The sequence below is a fragment of the Microtus pennsylvanicus genome, chromosome X, assembly GCF_037038515.1.
Source record: "Microtus pennsylvanicus isolate mMicPen1 chromosome X, mMicPen1.hap1, whole genome shotgun sequence".
NCBI lineage: Eukaryota > Metazoa > Chordata > Mammalia > Rodentia > Cricetidae > Microtus > Microtus pennsylvanicus.
This window is the reverse complement of record NC_134601.1, coordinates 60196128-60219997: the sequence shown is the minus strand read 5'-3', so window position 1 is coordinate 60219997 and position 23870 is coordinate 60196128. Positions and strand designations below refer to the sequence as shown.

General features: G+C 42.2%; 1 protein-coding gene and 1 pseudogene across 1 annotated transcript; one reads left to right on the top strand and one right to left on the bottom strand.

The window, feature by feature from the left end:
• Window positions 1–1015: 1015 nt before the first annotated feature.
• On the bottom strand, window positions 1016–2221 carry LOC142840359 (leukocyte receptor cluster member 8 pseudogene; annotated as a pseudogene).
• Window positions 2222–3150: 929 nt separating this feature from the next.
• LOC142841230 (fibrous sheath-interacting protein 2-like) lies at window positions 3151–22931 on the top strand. Its single transcript, XM_075958047.1, has 17 exons — window positions 3151–3249; window positions 3589–3714; window positions 4336–4497; window positions 4952–5041; window positions 5337–5476; window positions 6427–6568; window positions 7374–7484; window positions 7970–8087; window positions 15647–15718; window positions 16440–16508; window positions 17271–17342; window positions 18035–18106; window positions 18987–19058; window positions 19682–19753; window positions 20484–20555; window positions 21995–22063; window positions 22852–22931. Exons 1-17 carry the CDS (start codon window positions 3151–3153, stop codon window positions 22929–22931), a joined length of 1638 nt encoding a protein of 545 aa, XP_075814162.1.
• The last annotated feature ends 939 nt before the right edge of the window (window positions 22932–23870 follow it).

Genomic DNA, 23870 nt, shown 5'->3' with positions numbered 1-23870 from the left:
ACTGTGGACTCCTGTAAAAAATCAAAATTAAGCTAAACACTTTCTTCAAGCGGGAAGAACCAGGGCATCATCACAATCTGAACAAAGCAAAACCAAATTCCAATACAGTAAATAACTCAATGTTCCGTTATCTGGGACTCACCCATGATCTTCTGGACTACTCCAAGAGTACTTCTCTGGCTTCGCCCTCTGCATAACACACATCTTGTCTTCTAGGCTTTGACTGGCTCCACTCCCCTGCTGCTGCTGTTCTTAGTGATTGTAACCATTTTACGTGTGTTGAACCAGGGAGCAGGAAGGGAAAAAGAAGAAGGGAGGGAAGGGGAAAAAAGCAGAAGCAACATTGGGGCAGAGGGAGGAGGGGACACGGAGACAACTTAATACAACTTGAGTAATACAAGGCAGCCTGGTTGGCATGGTCCCCCAAAGGCCCTGGAGTCCTCGGTACGGTGTAGCGCTGGTCTGGCTGTGTTGTTGGTGCTGGCTAGCGTTACTGGAGTGAGGGGTTGAAGGTGGAGCATAGTCTTTAAGCAGCTCCCTTCACCCCAAACACTGAGGCCCCAATGACTGGACAAGAGTCTATGAAGAGGCAGATGAGGCAATAGCTGTGCCTGACTGGTGGCCCCCTGCAGGTGGGTGCCGGCTGGACGGCCTGTCTTCTTTCTGCTGACCCCCCAACATGGGATGGGCCAGCACGCAGGGTCAGGTGCTGGTGTAAGACTCAGAAGAGAGAGAAAACACTGAGACAGCATTAGTGGAGGTGAGAGGTGGACACAGAACCTATAGCCTCCACCCTGCCCTCCTCCACTATACTACCAATTTTACCCTCTGAGACAAAAAATAACAGAAAAATCTCTGTACACATTCCCGGTGGGAAAAGGGGGTAGGGATGCTGAGTCTTCCTGGAGCCCATTGCCCACAAATTAAATTATAGCCCATGTTCATGGCTCAAAAACAAAATCCACAAAGGTGGAGCTGGGCCACAGCCCTAATCCTGCGCGTTCTCGATGGGTGCTCAGAAGGCTGGTAGCTGCGCCAGGCTGAGGCGGCAGTCCGCGCTGGAGTTTGTCTGGGCCCGTGTAGGCCAGGCCCAGGGGCTCTAGGAAGGCCTGGCAGGCAGTCTTGCCCTCGAAGGCCAGCTCGGCCTGCAGGTAGGAGATGGGCAGAGCAGGGCAGAAGGTTCTGATCATGGCCTTGAGGGCAGACTTGTGCTCCCGGTCTGCAAACTTGTCCTCAAGGTAGCCTGACATACAAGGTGCGTGGCAATAGAGCCAGAAGAAACGGTGGTAGAGGCCTGGGGCCCAGGCTGCCCTCAGTGCCAATGCATGGGACACACAGGGGTCAGCTTTCAGCTCACTTGTGAGGTATGCCAGCTCCGTAGTGATGTCCCCAGAGTTCTTGGTGAAGATGTAATAGGGGATTAGGTATGCCGTAAATTCGCCCACATTGCCTGCCAAGTTTTCCGTGGTCAGCGACTTGAGTTGCGACTGGCACTGGGTTCAGTTCTTCATGGTCACCCTTCTCCAAGGCATTGCGGGCATGTGTCTCAAACACCTCCACAGTGAACTCGGGGTGGATGCCTTGCACGGTCAGGTCCTGCTGATAGACTTCATCTGCTCACAGGCAAAGGCATAGTAGTCTTGCTTCTCCTTCCAGTGAGACTTGACCACGCACAGAGACTTCTCCAAAACAGCTACAGGTCTCACAGTTGATGGGTCTGGGACGTACGTCAGCAGTAGGCAGTGCTTTGTGATGTCAAGAGACGTGCCCACAACCTGGATCTCCACTGCTTTCCAGGTTACTCATCTGCAGCACCAAAGGTTCAAGGCGCAGGCGGCGTGGGTGCCCATGCTGGAAACGGGCTGCCCTCTTTTCCTTCTTAAGCTCAGCCCTGGATCTTCACACTCCAGTGCAGCCATCTTCTTTGTTTGGTTGGAGCCATCTGCCATCTGCGTTTGGTTGGAGCTAGGTCGTGCCTCTTTCATTGCTGTGCCCTGCCTCGACCCCAATCCATGTGGGCCCCCACGACCACCCCGACCCTTGTGTGTGTGTGTGGAGGGTTCCTGTAGCCTACAGGGTGACACTTATTCCCTGAGTAAGAACTGTCAGAGTCTGAGTGAGATTCACTTCTCTGGAAATGACGGGTAGAGGACCCGGATGAAGAGCTGCTGCTAGGTTTGTGAATTTTTACCACAAATGGTTCTTTCACCTTGGCTGGCATTTAGAACAGTTCAATAAATTGTCTCAGCTATCTCTTAGCCTGAAATGTCCGTTTTAACAAAGCCTGTGTCTCAAATAGGACTGGAGTTCACATACCTAGGGGCAAAGGAAAATCACAGTGATTATAAAGGGGGTAGACAGGGGAAGCCAGGAAAATGACCCTAATAAAAATTGCCCAATTGTTCAGGAATCTGGATGCTTGTTGACTAGAAACGATAGCTTTGGTGCATTTGGTAAGGGACATTCGTTTCAGGAAATCTGGATCCTTGTTGAATAGAAATAATAGCTTTGGTGCATTTGGTAAGGGACATTGGTTTCAGAGAGCTGTGGAACCCCACCTGTGGTACTCTTTAAGGGCCTTTCAGGCTACTTTCTAGACTCAAATTATTCAAGCGCTAGGCTTGGGTAATGCGCATGCGCCCCTCGAGAGGCAACTAGGTCTTTGCCCCCACCTAAGGATGACGTCTATTAAGGCGACATCGAATGGGACGACATCCACTGGAGCGACATCGGCTGGAACAATGTCTATTGGGACAGTCCATGGAGGGGTTGTCTGTTGGGTGGTGTCTGTTGAAACAACATCTTTCTTGGCAAGGATTTTAGAAACTGGCAACTGTTGAAGTAGCATCTGCTAGAGCTACTTCTGTTGGAGCCACGTTTATTGTGGAAACTTCTATTGGGTGATGTCTGTGGCTCTGCTGGTGTGACGTGCCTAAAGGGCGACACCCTTTGGGTGTGGCCTTGAGGGCGCCTACTGAGGACGCTGGCAAAGCAGCATTGTGACGTGTGCGTCCTTGAGAGCTTGTAACCAGGGTGTCTAGGGCCTTGGCTCAGTCTGGTCCCAGACACCGGTGGGGACGGTCGCAGGAAGGGAGGGCGGGAGACAGTCCACTCCCTCAGCCCCCAGCCCTTGGGGGCTGACGGGTAGCCATGGACTTGTACCTAAACAATTGTTTAAAGGCCGCGGAGGCTGCTGCCTCCAAAGCGGCTTCGGACAACCTGAAATCTGACAAAGAGTCTTGTAGAACCGTGAGTGCTGGCCCCTCCAAACAGTGCATTTATTTGTTCATTGCCTTTCTTCCTCGGTCAGGGCAGGTTTCAGACCAGCAGGTAGAATCATGGGATAGTTTCTGGCCTGCGGGGCGGAGACAGGACAGAGTGTGGAGGTTCAGGGAGGGTTCAAGATGTCCCTGACTTATAGGGAAGGGCCCAGAAGTAGAGGCCTTGGTTTGCGGCCAGTCAGTTCCTTCCACCCAGATACCTAGCAATCTGGGTTGTGCTATCTTGTTGAAGTGTAACACATCTGAAGTAAACTAAAGGAACACTTCCTAGTAGAAAAGACAAACGTTTCCATTTTCTTTAACACAGAAGAAAAAGAACCTTATCATTCCAAATATTGGACCATCTAGTCTATTGGATTTGCCTCTTGGAGCCAAACTGCCTGTTATCCCAGGAAGTACTAATATATTCTACACAACAAATCTAAGTGAAAAGGTAAACTATGTTTTAATGATGTATAAGTGGCTTTCTTTACCTTTTTAGTTGTTAAATTTGAAACATTTTGCTATGATTGCACTTTGTATATCACCTTCAGTTTCACACAGATGGAATTAAATAAGCTGGCAATGTTTTAAAGTCCTTAAACTCACGTTAATGATAGAACGCCCCAGAAAGAGCTGCAATCCCTCCATACAGACTTTCTCCAGCCAAGGCCTCAACCTGACAGGATGTGGTCTTTCTGGCCTACACATGCTGATTTCTGCATCTGTGCCTTGGTTCATCTGACTCCTGAAACTTACCATGTACTCTCCTATCTTGGTTGACAGTCTATCCTGACCTATGTACACAGGAATTGAGTTAAGGTTGAGGCTATAGGTAAATCAAACACAAAGTTCATAAACAAGATTCCACATGCCACTGCTAATGTAAAAATTAGGCTGGGGGAAGAGAGGGAAGATGGAAGGCATATTTACCCAGATCAGCCCATTACATTCTTTCACTGTAGTTTCTGCTTGTATGTTTTACTTTCATAATTATTTCAATAAACTGATGTTTAAAAGTATGATTTCATGAATTTTGCACTTGCAATAATTTCAAATATGTTTCTTTTGGCAGCTTTATCAGCCTTCTTTTGGTTTTAACCTTAATGATCCTTACTGCAAACTCATGGAAACCACTTACAAAAGTCTTCACGATCCACACCTAAAATCATACTTCAAGCGAAAAGACATCCTTAAGAAACTAAGACAGGGAGGATACATCACCGGCAATAACAAGGTGCGTTGAGGCCTTCTTCTGAACAGCAAAAATCTAGGCACTTGCTCGGCACTTCAGTACCTGTGCCAGCTTCTAGTTGACCACTAGCAGATATCACAGAAGAAAGTCAATAAATTGCTTAGTGTTGGGTGGATTTTCTTTTCTTGTAAAAACTACTCTATAGTTGACAGTTTGTCAGTGATAGGAAAAGAGAATTACTGAACAATTTTTGGTATGTAAACAGGCATTTATTTTCATGTCTCTAGAAGTAATTTTAAGTTGGAACTATGTTAACAAAATATTTAGAAATTTCCTGGTTGGTCATCAACTGTTTAGAGATACTGACTGCAAAAATGTTACAAAAAATAGATTATTACAGTTCATCCTAAAATTGTTACTAGAATGAAAGTCCTTATTCTGCTCTATAAACATGTTATAATTTTTAAAATTTTATGTTTTTATTTTTGAATTGTAGGTGGTGTGTTCCTTAAAAGAGTTGAACAAATACAGACAATATCTTACTACTTTAAAAATTGACTTTGAACGAAACTATATCAGAGAACAAGTAAGTTAAATATTTGAGTTTATTTGGGACCAATAAAAATTTGTGAAAAGCTAGGCCCTTTGCACAATATTTCCTTAAACTATTCCAGGAATAAAGTATCTAAAGAATCTGTAGACAACAGAGAGCCCATTTGATTTTTACATAGAAAAAGTTTATTTGTGGGATAGGGCCATGAAAGGCAAAAAGCAGGTTAGCAAGTCAGAACTTCTACTTAAAATTAAATTTAAAGAAAATTTATCAAAGCATAGATTTATTTCTGTCAAGTATATAACATCCAATAATTGCTTTCTTGCAGAAAATCATTGAAGATCAATTGAACAAACTGAACGAAGAGAAACGGGCCTGTGACGACGCTGCTGCTGCTGAGTTTCAGCAGTGGTTGTTACAAGAAGGGAAAAAACCTTGCCCGCATCAAGACCGACTACTGAAACTCAGGTAGAGTCACAGTTTGTGTATGCCCAGAGTTCATGGGCATATTTTAGAACCCCCTCAAACTGCAAAAACACTAGAAAGAATTGAAGATAGAGTCATGAAGGTACTAGATACATTTAAGCCCCTCAGCATTTTCAACATGGAGAACAAAAAAAATGGTATATCAAGCGGGGCTGAAGAGATGGCCCAGCAGCTAAGATCATGGGCTAGTAGTCTTCCAGTGGGCTAAGGCTGGTTCCAAGAACCTACATGGTTCTTCATAACCACCTGAATTCCAGTTGTAAAAGATCTCATGCCCTCCATAGGCACTGCAAGCATGTGGTACACAGACTTACATGCAGAGAAAACATCAATACACATTTAAAAAAAACAAATTATAATAAATTATAATAATTACATCAAGAGGTACAGGGATTGGGAACCTTAATGCTAACCTTAAAGACTGGGAAGGTAAGTTTGTACCTGAGAAACTGAAGTCACCAGGAGCCCAAGAGGTAAGTTAAACTGTTACTGAAGAAATCCAAAATACAAATCACTGAACTTGTGAAAACCAGGTCTGCACTACCAAAGGGAAAGAGACTGTCTTTAACATATATCAAACATAAGTTTAAATGAAATTATTTTAAAGCCACAATGATCAAATTGCTACAACTTTCTCGGATGCATGGAAACATACCATTCCTCTACCAACTGGACATTTTCCTTCAGCTACTAATCACACATTACTATTTAGATATCAAGCCACAGCCTTAGAAGGTAAATGGAGGAGTTGTAGATTTTTCTTTTTGATCATTTTGAGTGAAAGCCAGTTATTCATTATCTGGCTCATCTCATCCATACGTTCATCTCAGAGTATACCAAAATGCATGTTGCTATACCAGAGTTTCAGAGTGACTGACAGGTATCCTAAAAGAAACATCTCATTTACATTCCTTTGTTTCACTTTTACTCAGACATTTGCATATGATTCACAAAGAACTAGACAAAATTGAAAACACCTCGGAAAGGCGAAACACCTTGCAGTTACTGGAAGAAGACCTACAACATTGGGATAATATTAGAAGGAAACTGAATCTCCACACAGACATTAACCAGGTAAGGGTCAAATTTTGAACTGGAAACTTGTATGGTTGTTTCATTTGTAAACTGTTTTCACAGGTTCGCTCTATCATTTGAAGTTATTTCAGTTTAAAAAAGAAACCCAGGGGCTGGAGAGAAGGCTCAGAGGTTAAGAGCATTGCCTGCTCTTCCAAAGGTCCTGAGTTCAATTCCGAGCAACCACATGGTGGCTTACAACCATCTGTAATGGGGTCCGGTGCCCTCTTCTGGCCTGCAGGTGTATATGCAGGCAGAACACTGTACACATAATAAATAATTTAAAAAAAAAAAAAAGAAACCCAGGCCAGCAAGAAGGATTCATTAGGAAAGGCACTTCCTGTACTAGCCTGGTGACCTAAGTTCAAGTCCCAGAATGTATGTGACATTGGAAGTAGGGAGCTCACTCTATAGAACTCCACATGATTTATGACACAGCTATTTGTTTAGTTCCTCTCTGAGAATACCTTTGAGAGCAGCAGATATCCTCCCTGAGTTAGAAATCAACACTCCTTTGCCAATAGCTTTTGAAATTCATCTTTAGAGTCATGTTTATGCTGGATTCATGCTTGTAATTACAAAATCATCTCTTTACTTTCCCATCCCATTGCATCCAGCTGGTCAGTCCCAATGAATGGCAGATAAATAAGCATATTTAAAACCACAATGCAAGATTTGCTTTATTATTGACCTAAAATTTATTAGGCCATTGATCTGATCTAATTTGCATATTGGTTGAAGAAAAAGAAAATGCTTTTAAAATAAAACAGACATATGCTGATAACTGTAATGGCATGTCCCTTAGGAATGGCAATCAAAGGAAATGGCATTTCTAACAAAGATTGGAGCAGAAGCGAAAAGGAACACCAAAGCTGATGACCGTCGTCGGAAAATCAGAGATGAAATTAACCGAAAGGTAGTTAGCATTTGCTGGACTTGGGCTGTTTCAGGAAAAGCTTTTGGCACGATTTTATATTTTAAAATATGAATTTTCAGAAGATAGTTATTGATGGAGAGATTCATTCTAGCCCCAATCTGTAATTAAAGAGAGTCCCAAGAACGTTAGATTAGATTGAGTTGTTACTAAAATATGCTTTTCTTCAATAGTAAAGGGATTGCCTAGCATGTACAAGACCCTAGCTTAAATTTCCAGATGGCAAGAGAGTACGGATGCATGCACACATGCACATGCGTACACACAATTTCATGTTGAGTCATAAAAGGAAACTTAACCTCTTCGTATATTTCTTCAAACCCATTGTAAATTTTGACATTTCCAAATAGGGACAAAGGTCTACTTCAGGTATGTCATCACATTTGAAGTAATCTGTGTTGTATTTTTACTGACGGGTTTCTATTTGAATTGGAAACCTATTTAATGTATTTTTAAATATTTTGTAGAAACAAGTAATGCTTCACAAAAGAATTGCCTACCATTTGCAAAAACTCCAAAAGAAAGACAGTAAAGAAGAAACCAGAAAAGCAAGTGCCTTTGAAATCCAAAGACAATCTGAAACAGGTGAGAGAGATAGGGGAGGGAGAATAAAAGGCATAGTAGATAAGTGGAAGCTGAAGAACAATATATGAAATATTAATGTCTCTATAAAACCACCTTATGCTCACATGATTTTTTAAAAAGGCCCCTGCAAAAGTAAGTACTAAAAACCCTCAATACCTGTGTCAGGCACAATGTGATGCACTTTCCAGTTACAGATCCAGTTGACAAAAGCATATGCACAAAAAAGTATATGCACAATGCCTATAGTGAACAAGTAAACACATAGTTTAACAAACAGCCAGAAGGAGGAGATAGCATGCTTACTCAGGTAAGAAATGCAGAAAGCAAAGGCGAGAAGTAAGTTGAGGCAGGCAGTAAGAAAACAGGGAAAAGTAAGAAAAGGTTAACAAGCCAGTAAGAGCAAGAAAATTTACAGAAGTTAGATGAAGGGATAATATACAAAGATTAAGAGAATATTAAAGTGTGCAAAGCAAGTAATAGGAAAACAAAACATTGAAAGAGAAAGAACCTAGTAGGCAACAGTGATACAAGACAACGGGGAAGACAAGGAGAGACAGAAGAAAGCAAATTGAACAGGAGAAACCAATAGACTCCAGCATTAATCGCTTCGTGGGAATAGGGAGAGATGAAGACAAAAAAGAGATAGAAGAGGGTAGAGGAGGAAGGGTAGACAAGGAAGGAAGAGCTAATAGGAAAAGAGTGAAAAGGGAGATTGTGATGGTGAGAGAGGGGTTTGAAAAGGATTTGTAAGGAAGGAATTCCAATACACTTGCAAAGCTGTGCAGGGTTTACCCAAGAGACTTCAGCCCTACGAAGTTAAAGAAGTGGAGCAGAAAAGGGAAGGAGAGAAAAAGGAAGGGAAAAAAGGAGGTAGAATTAAAAGGCAGGAAAGGAAGGGGAGGGAGGGGAAAATGAGAACAAGAGGAAGAGAAGAAAGAGGAAAGAGGGAGGGGTAAAGATGAGAGGAAGAAAGTAAAGATGGGGAGAGGGAATAAAGATGGGAGGAGGATGCCTAAAGATGGGAAGAGAAAGAGGAAAAATAGGAGGGGGAAGATGGCAGATGGAAGGGAAAGAGGTGGGAGGAGAGAAGTGAGAGGAGGGAGGAGGGGAAGGCAAAGAGGTGGGAGGAGGGAGGAAAGAAGTGGGAGGAGGAAGGAGGAGAGGTGGGAGGGGGAAGCATAAAGATGGGAGGAGGCAGGGAAAGAGGTGGAAGGATGGAAAGAGGTAAGAAAAGGGTGGGAGGAGGGAGGGGAGAGATGAGGGGAAGGATAAACATAGGAGAAGGGAGGGAAAGAGGTGGGAGGAGGGGGGAGAGGTAAATGGGGGGAAGAAGGAGAGCTAGAGGTAGGAGGAGGGAGAAGAAAGGGAAGAAAAAGTGCAGAAGAAATGGAGGAACAAGGGAAGGAAATTAAGAAAAAGGAGAGGAAAGGAAAGAGGAAGAAAGTATAGAAGTATAGAAGTATAGAAGCTAGCAAGGATAGGGAAGGAAGGAAGGAAGGAAGGAAGGAAGGAAGGAAGGAAGGAAGGAAGGAAAATAAAGCAAAGACAAATAAAAAATGAAGTAAAATTTGAAGACAAGGGAGAAATAGCAAGGGGAAGAAAGAAGGAGGTAAGTTTAAAAGAAAATCAAAGTTAGTGAAAACAAAGAAAAGGAAATTGTGGGAAAGATACTTTAAAAGGAGGGGCCAATGAGTAATTCAGGCCTTGTGGGGCAGGGGTATCAGTTTTTAAAGACAGGATATGTAGAAAGATTAATAATATGTCTGAATTTTAGAAAAATAAACCAGAAAGAAAACCTATAACAGTATGGCAGAAAAAGAGAAGTAGAAACAAAGCAAGAAAGAAAAATTGAAAGAAGGAGGAGCCAATAAATTGTGAACTCATGAAAAGAAATGGAGAAAGGGAGAATGGGGGAGATGAAGAATAGGCTAGAGAAGGGAAGGGGAGAAGAAAGAAAAGCATAAAAAAGCTTTTAAAAAACAAACATGAACAAAGAGTAAAGGTAGAGAAAAAAACTAAAAACTTCAGGGAATGGAGCAACAAGGGATAAAATGTAAACGAATGGAGACACAATAAAGAAGAAAGGTGGGAACTAGTGAGATCAAGTACACTATGGGAAGGAGACATTTTGAGAAGCCAGCAAGAGTTGAAATAGAGATTACAGGTAGATAAAGAGGCAGGAAGATAGTATAAGGATAGCAAGAAAACCCTCAAGAGAACAAGAAAAATGGGCACAATAGGAGAATTCAAAGTGTAAGAGGATAAAAATAACACAGGTGATTTGATAGAAAAGCAAATTAGCATAGACTGGATTCTAAAAAGAAGCTAGTAAATTGAGACTATAAAAATGCAGGTGGGAAAGCAAAGGGTTAACAAGCAGGAGCCTGTGGAGCTAGAGAGATGATTCCTTGATTAAGAACATTTGCTGGTCTTGCAGAAGACAAAGCTTGATGCCAACACCCACATCAGGTGACATTCACAGATGCCTGTAACTCAAGTTCTAGGGTTCTGGCACCCTCTTGTGGTCTGTGCAGGCTCCTGAATACATGAGATGCACATACACATATACACATTGAATAAAGTAACAGGAGCTTGTAAATGGAGGAAGACAAAGGGGAGAAGTGGACGAAGAGTGATGGGAAAAGTAATGAAGGCATAGGAAGAAGGGGAAAAAGGGGGGATTAGTGAGGATGAGTGAGAGAAAGTAACCCAAGAAGGCAAGAGAAAACAAGAGCCAGCCAGCAGTTAAAACCACTGGGGCAACTACAATAAGAGAGAGCCAGACTTTCAACGGTCCACAGGCTGGTGCAAACTTAGTCAAGAGCTTGAAATTCCTTCTGAGTTTCAGAGGAGAGGGGCAAAGGGTGAAGAGGGTCTAGTTAAAGTGTGATGAGTGAAGCAATGACATAGAGGGCAGAGGGATAGAGAAAGAACTAAAGGACGGAGGAAAATAGTTAATTGTGGTAAGAGTATATTTTAAAAAGAAGCGTGAGAGTAAGAGTCAGGTGTCTGGAAGGGCAGGATTTGTTTTAAGCAAAAGCAAGGAGGCTGGGAAGATGACTCAGTAGACAAAAGCGCTTGCCTCCCAATCACAAGGGCCTGCATTCAAGTCTCTGGCACTACATATGTTCCGTGAGAGACCTTGTCACAAGGGAGTAAGGTAGTGATAGGAAAAGACATCCACTGTCCTTCTCTGGCCTCTGTATGTATGTGTATGAACACACACACCCGCACATGTATGTACAAACACATGTAAACAGCACACACAGTACATGCCAAAGAAATAAGATAAAACTGAGGGAAGCAGGGAAATACAGAGGTCTGAATGGAAAAATTCAACCGAAATATAGATATGTTAACTGGATGGCAGCTAGAGAAGTGAGAATAGCTACAAAATAGAGAAAAAAAAATGAATGATTTTTTCCCCTTAATAATGGAACAAAGGAAAAGTACAAAAGTAAGAAATAAAGGAGACAGTGAAAAGTAAATGAAAGAAGAGCATACATAAGCAGGAAGAGTCAGGAAGAACAAAGTATCTACAAACAAAATGAGAAGAAAGTCAGAGGCAAAGAGAGAAAAGAAGGGGAAAGACATGAAGAGAGGGGAAGAAGGGCTAGGGGCTGTGGCTCTGTGACTTAGTTGCTTTGCAGCCAGGAGGACCTGACTGTCATCCCTGAAACCATGTGGAAATGGCATGAGGGCATAAAAATGGTGTAGAGGAACAGAATTGTAGTACAGACACTGAGGGTGCAGAGACAGGATCCCCCACCTGGGGGGCTCCGTAATCAGCTAGTCTGGCCTGTTTTGTGAGTGCTGGGACAAATAGAAAGCCTGTGGCAAAGGAAGTGAATAGCCTTGCTGAGGGTGACACCAAATCTGCCCTTTGGCACACACACACACACACTGAAGAAAAGAAAAAGAAGCATACCGAAGTGTGAAGGAGTTGGTAAGAATAAAGTATTCAAACAAGATGATGAGGAAAGGCAAAAGCAGAAGAGAGAAAGATCAAAAGCAGAGAAAAGTTTTTAAATGACTCAGGACTCGTGAGGACAAAAAGGGAAATGTTGTGAAGGAAGGGCCAGTAAAATCTGTTTGAGAGAAGTAGCTGAAGAAAGATGGAGGGGAAATGAGCGACAATAAAAGAGGAGGAAATGCCAGCATTTGAGAAGAAAGGAGCACGCGCAAGGGACTGAGGCAGGAAAAACACAGCAAGTTCCCGGCCTGTGTACTTTACATATGGAGGTCAAATCGAGCCTGGAGTTACAGAAGGGGTGGGGGAGGAGAGATGAAAGGGGAGCCAGTGCGAAGGAGGGGGATGCTGGAGAACAAGGAAAAAGTGTTCATTGTAAATCAAGAGTAAAATGCTACTCCAGAAGCAGGAGACAGAGAGGATGAGACTTTCTACAAGGAGCTTTAAGTGTGCAAAAATGTGTGAAATGTAACAAATTAAAAGAGGATGTGAGGGAGAAGAAAGAAGGATTCAAAAGATGACTTTCAAGGGTATGGAAAATCAGATGAGTAGATGGATAGGTAGGAAGGCAGACACAGATTGCACCATAAAACTTGAAGGCATACATATGAAACACACAGCATAAAGTTGTATGCACCATTTGCAGAAAATTTCAAAAGAAAAGAAGTACATGTAAAAATGGTAAAGTATATTTTAAAGTAGGCCAAGTAGAAGGCAGGCATGGTGGCATACATCTTTAGTCCCAACACTCTGGAGGTAGAGACAGGCAGATCTCTGTGAGTTTGAGGCTAACCTGGTATATAGAGAAAGTCCAAGGACAGTCACAGCTACATAAAAGGACCCTGGCTTGGTTAAAAAAAAAAAAAAAAAAAAAAAAAAACAAAAGGGGGGGAGGTGGGTGATGGGAGCATGACTTTAAGACTAGAACTCAGGAGACAGGCATAAGTTTGACTCTAACCTGGTCTACAGAGTGAGTTCCAGGATAGCCAGGGCTGCACAGAGAAACCCTGTCTCAGAAAAAAATAAAAATAGAATTATACTAATAGAAAAAAATTAAATAATGAAGGAAGAGGGAAAAGAAGGGAACAGAAGGAAGTGAGAGATGGAGGGAGAAAGGGAGATGTCAAGCGAAGTGAGAGGAGATTAGGAGCAAACAATGAAGAAAGGGGAGAGATAGAAGTTTAAATTTGTAAGTCTGTGCAAAGTAATGTTTTAAAAAGAGCATTTGAGTATAAGATAAGGTTAGAAAGGTAGGATTAGCAAGAAAATTCAAATCGTAGAGAACAAGATAATACAGTGATGCATATGTAAGATGTCAGCAAAGTGGTACAGAAATAAAGATGAATGAACTGGGGACACAGTGAGTGTAAGAATGACAGAAGTTCTAAAAGAAGGGGCCAATTTTATTTTATTTTTTATTTAATTTATTTTACTTTTTTTTAAAAAAGAAAGCAAGCTATCTTTTTTTTTCATATTACATACCAATCCCAGTTCCCACTCCCCTCCTCCCATTTCCTTGACCTACTCCCCGCAGCCCCCCCTCATCCACTCCTCAGAGAGTTGCTTTGGGGAAGGTCCAAAGCCCTCCCTACTATATCTAGGCTGAGCAAGGTATACATCCAAAGGGAATGGGTTCCAAAAAGCCAGTACAAGCAGTAGGGATAAATCCTGGCCCCACAGGACAGTGCCAATTTTAAATGTGAAGGAAAGACAGTAACATCAAGGAGGCAATGACAGAGATGGAAGAAAAGAGGGAGGAATTTCAAATGAGTCAGTAAGGAACAGGGATAGACAGAGGATATAAGAGGGAAACCTGATAAGAAATCAAGGGCAATGGTGAAATGTAGAAGAAAAGTTTGAAGTAGGAGTTGGGGAGGGGAAGGCACTTGATTAATAACTAAAGGGACAGCCTGCAGCTAGGAGAAAAAGTCAATTAATAGTAGATATGGGAACAGACCAGTAGAAAAGTAAGTGTGAAAAAGAAACAGAGAGAAAGTGGAGGAAGCTACAAAGAGAATCTAGGGCTACAGTTGCAGCTCAGTTGGTAGAGTGCTTGCCTAGTTTGCACAAAGCCTTGGGTTCAATTTTCAACATCAGAGCTAGGCATGGTGGTCCATACCTGTAAATACAAGAGAAAGGAAAATCAGAAATTCAAGTTCATTCTTAGCTACACAGTGAGGTTGAGGCTAGCCTTGACCAAGGAAGAGTGAGTCAAGAATTGCAACTGCAGATTATAATAAAATATGGAACAATCAAAATATGTTCTGTAAAGAAGGAAACAATGAAATAAATATAGGACTAAGAATGAACAAGAAGGGGTGAGAGAAATACAGGGAGGGATTGAGCAAGTTTTACTAGGGAAGCAGAATAAGGGCTCTTTTAAATGGTAATAGGAGAGAGAGGGGGGTGGGGAGGAGAGAGAGAGGAGAGAATTTGAAGAGGCACAGCAAGCAAGAAGAGATGAGATGAGACAGAAAATGCCATTTTTACTGAACAGTCATGAAGAAGCTCCTAATACAGTTCAAAGTATGGCCCTCTGCTTCAGATGCTGGGCTACATTAGGGACATTGCTCCCTCTGTTCAGAACTACTGATGGCTGCTTCTAACAGAAAGGATTTGAGTACACATTTTATGTGGTAGTCACCTCAAATCATCTGGAAAAAGACAAAACAGTAGGCCTATACTTACTTCTCTGGGGGATGAGGCAGGAGGATCATTAATTAGTTCAAGGCTTGCCTGAGCAACACAGGTCAACACCAGAATCAGCAGCTCCTCTACTTCTTAAGCTTCTGTTACAAACCCACAGACAGCTCATGACATTGCCACTGAGCCGGGGGCATTCCAAGAAAGCCTGGAGCTAAAATTTGACTTTAAGCATGACAACTAGGAAGTAGAAATTCGTAGGCATCCTGAATTTTGTCATGATATCTGTGGCTTACAGTGCAAATAAATCTGTGTTTAGCCATCACATGTTGTGTTATATATATTCCTTATACAAACCATGCCATATAATCTATTGCTCATTGGAGTCAACTCCCTAGTTACTCAGTTGTATTTTTCTATCCACTTGGTGTAGCTGACAACTCTCAAGTGTGGTTCACAGCACTGACTTCCACACAGGCTCTGCTAGTGAACTCATCTCTATACTTTGCCTTACCAGTGGGATCGTGAGCAGACCTTAGCCTGTTCCTCTGCTCCCACTAGCCCTTGCTCAGCATCCCTGCCCCCTTCTTTTACCCGTCCAGATTGCTAAGCAGAGGTTCTAGGGATTGCTCTGAAGCCTGTGGCCCTATGAATCTCCTGAGGATCAAGGCCAGTGCCAATGTGCTTTCTTAACCTCCTTTTCCCTTACTCTCCCCAAGACCCTTCGGTCTTGAGCTTTTTAGACCCACGGTAATATAACATGCGGCTGGGAACAGATTTATTTTATTGGCCACATAAATTCCTACAGCACCAGAGTTTTCTATATTGTTGTTATGTTGGGCCTTTTGGAAAAGCACCGCTGAGTAGTAGTCGCCATTGTAATATTTGACATTTTATCACTTTATCATCTCCAGTGTTAACAATAAATGTCTTTTTTTTTTTAAAGCGTCTGTGACAATCCAGAAGAAACCAAGCGTCACAGAGCCAAAGACGTCTCAAGAACACCTGGAACAAAAACGTAACTGATATGTTATGATTGGAAATTAGTAATTAGTGGGAATACTGGACTTGCTAATAAGTCTTCTGCTTAGAATGCAGAAAAGTCATCTACCCTTTTCCACCAAATGGTGTTTTGTGGGTAACACTCATGATCAACTATCACCATCTTCACTTCTCTAGACCACACCCCTTAAGTACTCCATTATGCTCCCTCCACACCCCTAGAGCAGGGCACAGCACTTTTTGCAGTGAGAAATTTCCAAACCCATTTCAGAGCCCTGACTTTCTCATGACTCCCACTACTGAACTTGTCTCCGTACTGTCCTGTTACCAACGAGAACCTGAAGCAGCTCTTCAGTGTGTGTCTCTGTGGATGGCACCCCTCTGCCTCTGGTCCCTTTCTTTCACCTGGAGAACTGTCCTTCCAGATTACTCCGTAGAGGTTCTCCTTGTGCATCTGAAGCCCGTGGCCCTGTGCAGTTAAGGACCAAGACCACTGCCTGTGTGTTTCCTCAGTCCTCTCCTTCCCTTGCCTTTGAGGCATTGAGCCGCAGTTACATGTGCCATTGGCAGCGGAAATATTCCATTCCCCACATACTTTGAAGCAGTACCACAGTGTTCCTCACTATTGTTCCCCCATTTCTTTTGGAAGGGCACAATTGAATAGTATTTATCTTAACATTTGTTAGTTTATCATTTCATCTTCATCACTGTTAAAAATAAATGTTCTTTTTTTATAGAATCTACATCCAGTTTAAGAACAAGTATTTCTGACCAAAGACTATTACAAGAATCAAGAGAGTCAAAATGTAACTATTGTGTTGTTGTTGGAATTTAATAAGTTATGAGACCTGACAGTGATCACTCCTGCTTAGCATGCAGATGAACTCCCTGTGCCCATTTATCAAATGATGCCTGGGGATAGTGTTTGCCAGTGGCACTACCATCTATATTGTCACCTAGATTAGACTCTGGAACTACTCATTTCCTGCAGCTTTCTCCTCGTTCCCACGAGCAGGAAGGCCCATTCTATGGAGCCAACAACTCTTCAAGCCCAGTTCAGTACCCTCACCCACCCTTATACTGAACTTCTGTAATTTTCCTTACTGAGAAAATCCTGTGGCAGATTTTTCAATCATGCCTTTGCTGCTGCCACCCCTTGCTCTAACAGCTCTGCCTCCCAAGGAGGTTTGACCTCCTTGCTGTCTCCACAAACAACCCTGCAAATTGCTGAATGGAGGTCCTGCTACTACTTAACTTTGTACAACTAAAGTCTGTGACCTCGTGAGACTAGCTGACACCAAGAGTCCTGCTGATATGCTTTCTCAATCCCGTCCTCCCTTCGGCTCTGGGCTCTTGAGACCTCTAGTGACGTATCGTCACTTGCAGTAGAGATACTTTATTTGCTCCCTGCATTTCTGTGTGAATAGAATGTTGCCCACTCTTGATTCCCTGGTCCTTTTAGAAAAGCGCAACTGAGTAGTAGTCGTCGTCAGTGATCCTTTTAATATTTGTGATTTTTCTAGTTTTGTCATCTCCATTGCTAAAAACAACTATCTTATTTTTTAAAGCTACCTCACAAACCACAAAAAACAGTTTTGACGAAGAGAAACCTTCATTTTATGGACTTCTGGAGACACAATGTAATTAAACTTTTATGATTAAAAATTAGTAAATTGTGGGACTACCATACATAATGCAGCAATGCTCCATTTCTTTCCATCAAATGGTGCTTTGGGGTTAATGCTTAGGAACTGTGTCGCCTTCCCTACTGCCCCCGAATAAATGCCTTAATTGCTCAGTTAATGATGCTCCCTCCACACCCCCAGAGCAGGGCACAGCACTTTTTGCAGTGAGAAATTTCCAAATCCATTTCAGAGCCCTGACTTTCTCATGACTCCCACTACTGAACTTATCTCCGTACTGTCCTGTTACCAACGAGAACCTGAAGCAGCTCTTCAGTGTGTGTCTCTGTGGATGGCACCCCTCTGCCTCTGGTCCCTTTCTTTCACCTGGAGAACTGTCCTTCCAGATTACTCCATAGAGGTTCTCCTTGTGCATCTGAAGCCCGAGGCCCTGTGCAGTTAAGGACCAAGACCACTGCCTATGTGTTTCCTCAGTCCTCTCCTTCCCTTGCCTTTGAGCCATTGAGCCACAGTTACATGTACCATTGGCAGCGGAAATAGTTCATTTGTTTGTCATTTGTAGTTCTGCACCACAGAATGTCCCCCTTGTTTCTTTTAGGAAGGCCCAGTTTTAGTGGTTGCTGTCATTTTAACATTTGTCATATTCTCATTTATTCTTTTCTGGTTAATAATAAATGTCTCCCTTTAAGTTTCTCCAACAGACACAAGGACACCTACTTTGCCTGAGATGCAGTCATTTCAAGACATTTTGGAACCCAAACGTAATTGAAATTTTATCACTAGAAATTAGTAATTTGTGGGGGGGATTCTGGAATCGGTAATGTAAGGAACTCTTCTGACTATAATGTAGAAAAATCCTCTATCCTCATGCAAAATGGGGTATTTGGAGTAATGCTTATCATGAGCAGCACTATCTTTGTCACCCGCTGAGTTAGACTCCTAAATTATGCACTTGGTGCGAATCCCACCACACTCCAGAGTAAAACAGGTCTTGCCTTGTGGGTGACAACTCTCCAAGCCCCATGTCGTACCCTGCCATTCCCAAAAGGCCTTGCTATTGATCTGTCTCTGTACTTCTCTGTTGCCAATGCGATTCTGGAGCAGAATCTGTGCCTCTGCTGCAACTACACTTTGCTCAGCAGCTCTGCTTCCCACGGAGGGTTTATCTCGAACTCCATTCTTCTACTCAGGTGCATCCTACCTGTGGCCAGGGAGAGCTTTGAATGCTGCCCAATACAAAATTATAAACTTATATGAAGCATTAAAAGATTCATTTGCAATATTGTTTATAACACTGTTCTACATTCCTCAAGTACCAATACTGCAGATAACAACAATGTGACAGGATATCAGAGGCTTGGAATACTTGCCTAGAAAACTAGCAAGCTAGCCTTTCATCTTGCTGAACAGAGATTCTTCTGATAATTGCAAAACTCGCAGCTTTACTTGTCACATGACATCACATGAACCACAAATGGTTTAATTGTAACATGTGTTTTCCCAACAGTAGGGTATTCTCCACTCTTCCCGCCCTTTTCAGAAAAATCTTGATTTGTAACTATGGTTTTAATATTGGTCATTTTATTCCATCACGTCCAGTGTTAATAAATGACTGTTCTTTTTTTTAAAAAAAAAAAAAAGATTACTATCACCCTAGTGAGAAGAAAGCGAGTTTTGCTGAGCAGATGCTTTACGAACCGACTGAACAAAAATGTAATCAAAATGTTATGGGTGAAAGTTAGTAATTGGTGGGAATATAAAAGTTTGGGAACCTCTTCTGTTAAATGAAGATGAACCCCCTCCCCAGTTCAAAACCCCAACTTTCCCGAATCTTCCCCCTCCTTAACCCATCTCTGTACTTTTCTATCACCAATGAGACTTCCAAAATATACCTTCATTCCGTCTCTGCTACTGCTGTTCCTCCATCACCACCTCTGCCTCCTTGCAGGGTTTGCCTCGAAATACTTTATTGTACCTTGAGAACACCCTCCAAGATAATTGAGTTGAAGCTCTTGTTGAATGGGGGATCTACTAATGTTTCTGAAACCTGTGGCCCCAGAAACCTGAGTGGATCACAGCCCCCTGCTAATGTGCTTACTTAATTCTGTCTGCCGTAAGCCTTGAGGGCTTGAGATCTACTGTCAGTCATTTCCTAAGCTGAACAAATGTTATTCGTTATATAGATTTTCTGTAGCAAGAACATGTTCCTCCACTCCTGTTCTCCTGGTCTGGTGGAAAACCCCCGCTGACAGTAGTCAATTACCATGTTAATGTAATGTCATTGTATGAACTTGTCAGTCCCATTGTTAAAAATATGTCTTTTTATTTTTTTAAAGATGGTCCGGTAAAGGCAAAAAGATCCAGTTTTATCGACCAGAAATTTATGGAAGACCTTCTAGAAGCAAAATGTAATAGCAATTTTCTGCTTCGAAATCAGTAACTTCTGGGAGTATTGGATTCGGTTAATGCAGACAATCCCCTACCATATACCAAATGGTGTTTTGGTGAAACACTGACTTTGCCACCCTCTCCGTTGCTCTCTGGGTTACACTCCCTAATTACTTAAGTGGTGTTGCTCATTCCACATTCTCGGAGTAGGGGAAGCTACATTTCCTGCTACTACCCTCCAACTCAGTGCAGAACAATGATCTCCCACCTTCCCCATACTCCCTGCTACTGAACATTTCTCTCTGCATTTTCACTCCCAAAGGAACTGAGGCAGTTCTTGAGCCTCTGCTACTGTTATCCCATGTTTGGAAGTTCTGCCTGGCAGGAAGAATTTACCTCTAACTTCACTTTTTTTCTACTTGGTGAACTTGACTGCTACATTCCTGACCAACGGTCTAATAATACTTTTGAAGCCTGAGGCTCTTTCCACCCCTTAGACCCCTGGCCTTAGACCCCTAGCCAGTGTCATTGCCTTCCCGGTCCTGCCTTTCTTTGGCTTTGTGCTTTTGAAACCTATATTAACATGTCGCAACCTCCCTCACAGCAGAAATACTTTGTCCCATGATTTTCCCCACTCATGTTCCTCTTAGTACTTTTGGCAAAACCCAATGGAGGTCAGTCAGTTGTCATTTGAATATCGGTTGTTTTGTCATTTCCAGTTTTGAAATTGATGTCTCTTTTTCTTTTAAGATCTTTACCCAAATACTATGAGAAGAAGTTCCACCGATCACAGACTGACGGGAGACAATCTAGAAGCAAAATGTAATTGAATCATAAATTAATTAATGCATGATTGGTAATGGTCTCTTCTGCTTAACTATCCTCTATTCTCATCCATGAAATGACATGTCCTATATAGTGCTTATGAAAGTTTTGACCCCTTTTGTGGTCCCTTGAGCTAGCTTTCCCTGCAGCCAATTGGTGATGCTCTCTCCATACTACTTGAGATGATAGCTCCTCTTTTGTGCAAATGACCACACTCCAAGCCTAGCTCAAAGCACAGCTCCCACTATTGTGGACTTGTCTTTGTTCTTTTCTGTCTCCTACAAGATCCAGAGTCAGATATTCAGTGTCCTCCTCTAATGCTGATACCACCTTCTTAGCACCTGGACCTTTCAGGGGTTACCCTGAGCCTTTGGTCCATCTGGACACCTATCTTATTATATTACTGAACAGAGGTTCTACTGATGTCTCTGAAGCCTGGCCCTACAAGTCAAGAAGGATCAAGGCACCTGCCAATGTGCTTTCTTAGCCCCACCCCTCCTTTAGCTACAGTGGCATTTTCATCACTGGGAACGGAGGTGCTTTATTTACCACATATACTTCTTCGATATCAGAGTGCTTCCCGGTCTTTCTCCACTAGCTGTTTTAGAAAAGCCCAACTCAGTAGCAGTTAGTGGTTCTTTGAATGTCCCCTATTTTCGCATGTTGGCAATTCCACTGTTAACTTAATTCTTTTTTTCTTTTAGCAACTTCATCAAACACAAAGAAAAGAAGTGTTTCAGAAGAGAAATTGTTGAATGAACCAGTCAAAATAAAATGTAATTGAAATTTTATTATTACAAGTTAGTAATTAGTGGGCATACTGGATTTGGTAGTGAGCTCTTCTACTAACAATGCAGCAAAGATCTCTAGCCTCTTCCATCAAATGATGTGTTGGGGGCAATGCTAACCAATGATCGCACCCTGATTACTTGATTGGTGCCCCTCTTCCCATATTCTCTTGAGCAGGGTGGGTATGCCACTTTCCGCATTAGACAATTCTCCAAGCCCAGTTCAAAACAGTGACTATCTGAAAGCCTGTGTGTCTGCTGGTACTTCTGCGGCTGCCACCCCTTGCCGTTCAACTCTGTTTCCCAGGGAGGTTTTATCCCCATCTCTTTTTGTTCCACCTGGAAATCCCCCCTTAAATGTTGCTGACAGAGGATCTATTGATGTTTTGGAAGCCTATGGAAATATAAACCTAGAAACAACCAAGACCTCTGCTGATATGAGACCTCAAGTGACAAAGCCATGTCACTGAAAATAAAAATATAAGTCACATATATTTCAACAGCAAAAGAGTTTCCTCACTCCTCTTCCCTGGTCTTTTTTGAAAAGTTCAACAGTAGCAGTCTGACACCTTTTTAAATATTTGTTATTTTATCATTTTGTCATTTCGACTGTAAAGATTTAATGTCTTTTTGATTTTGTTTAAGCAGCTCCACAAAATGTAAAGAAAACAAGTTTTTCTGAAGAGGAATCATTTCTACAACTCATGGAAGCAATAAGTAATTGAATTTTTATTCTTCTAAATTAACAATGTGTGAGAATACTGTATTTGGTAACGATCTCTTCTGCATAATACAAAAACATACTCTCTCTAACTCAGTTGTATGGTTCAATTTGTGTCATGACTTTGAACAGCATCACTGTCCTTATCGCCTCCTGGATGAGAATCCCTATCCCTCAGCTGCTGTTGCTCTCTCCACACTCCCCCAGCAGACTAGACCATTCTTTGTAGCTCACAGCTCTCCAAGCCCAGTTCAGAACAGTGGCTTTCCCAAGTCTCTGTCTCTTAACATATCTCTGTACCTTCCTATTCCTAATAAGATCCAGAGGCAGGGCTTCATTTTATGCCTCTGAGGCTGCCATCTATGATGCTGCCACCCACCAAGTTGCTCCATTGTTATGTCTACAGAGAAGAGGGGGTAGCCTCTATGTCCTTTGTTCCACTTACATAACTATCCTTCGTTAGTACTGAATGAAGGATCTACTGAAGTCTTTGAAGCCTCTGTCTCTATGAGACTAAGAAGGACCAAGAGCCCTCCTAATGTGCTTTCTGCATCTTGTGATTCCTTTGACTTTGAGATTTGAGACATATGGTAGCAAGTCATATCACTGGCAGCAAAAATCCTTTATACACATATATTTCTGAAGCTGTGTACTATTCTCTATTCTTATTCCCCTGGTCTTATTCTAAAAACTTGAATACAAATCAGTTGCCATTTTTAATATTTGTTATTTTGTACTTGACATGACCATTGTTAAAAATAAATCTCTCTCTCTCTTTTTAAAGCACCTCGACAGTATGTAAAGAAAACAAGTTTTGCTGACCAGAAAGCATCTCAAGAATCTCTGGAATCCAGACGTAATTGAAATTTTTATGGTTTGAAATTAATTTGTGGCAATACTAGATTTAGTGATGATGTCCTCTATGCATTACACAGGATGGCATTGTCATTTTGACATTTCTGCCCATGCTGACTGTGGAACACGCACAGGACCAGTACTATGTGTTACATGTAGTCTTGCTTTTTGTCGCTGCATTAGCCGCCAACCTAACAATAGACCAGTGGAGTCTATTCTATCATTGTGGAGTCTCCTTAAATTCCTCAGTCATTCAGGGAGTCTCCCTTTTGTCCTGCTTCTTCCCCACAGTTTTCATCTGGATACAAGAGGCATGTCTTTTGTTTTCACTCAACTAGATGTGTATCAGCTGCACTGACAAAGGAAGTAACTATAGCCACAGATTCCCAGACTCCTTCACATCCCACTAAATTTCAACAGGATATCCACATGCTCTGCATGCACATTAAAGTTTAGGCAAAACTGCATTCCAAGTTCCCATGGAAGCAGAATAGTGTATTTGGATGAAACAGCCTCTGCCTTTCCTGGTCTCCAGAGGATGTCCTTATCACCACTCTGAATGTCTTTGGCCTCTTCAAATTGACAGTTGAAGGCTGTTATCAGCTCATGATTTATCCTCTTATCCCTAGTTTGAGTGGAACCTTCTAATTCTCTTTTCTACACCCTGATAATTATGCTTAGATTCTGCATATTATTCAAGGTAGACCACCTTCATAGTGGCTTCTAGGAAGCTCCCTAGTTAGAGTCTTAGAGTTTTCTAAACATAGCTATACCGCAGGGGAACCAAGAATGGTACAGGAAGTAAAATTCTAGAAAGAGTGCCTTGTGCTCAGCCCCACTCTATAGCCAGGTTGTTGTGCTGTGCCTTGGGTAACAAGGAGTCAAGGGTAGAGATGACCTAAGAGACCTTCCAGAGTCTTAAACAGTGCAGCAGTGGTCCTTCTTGTC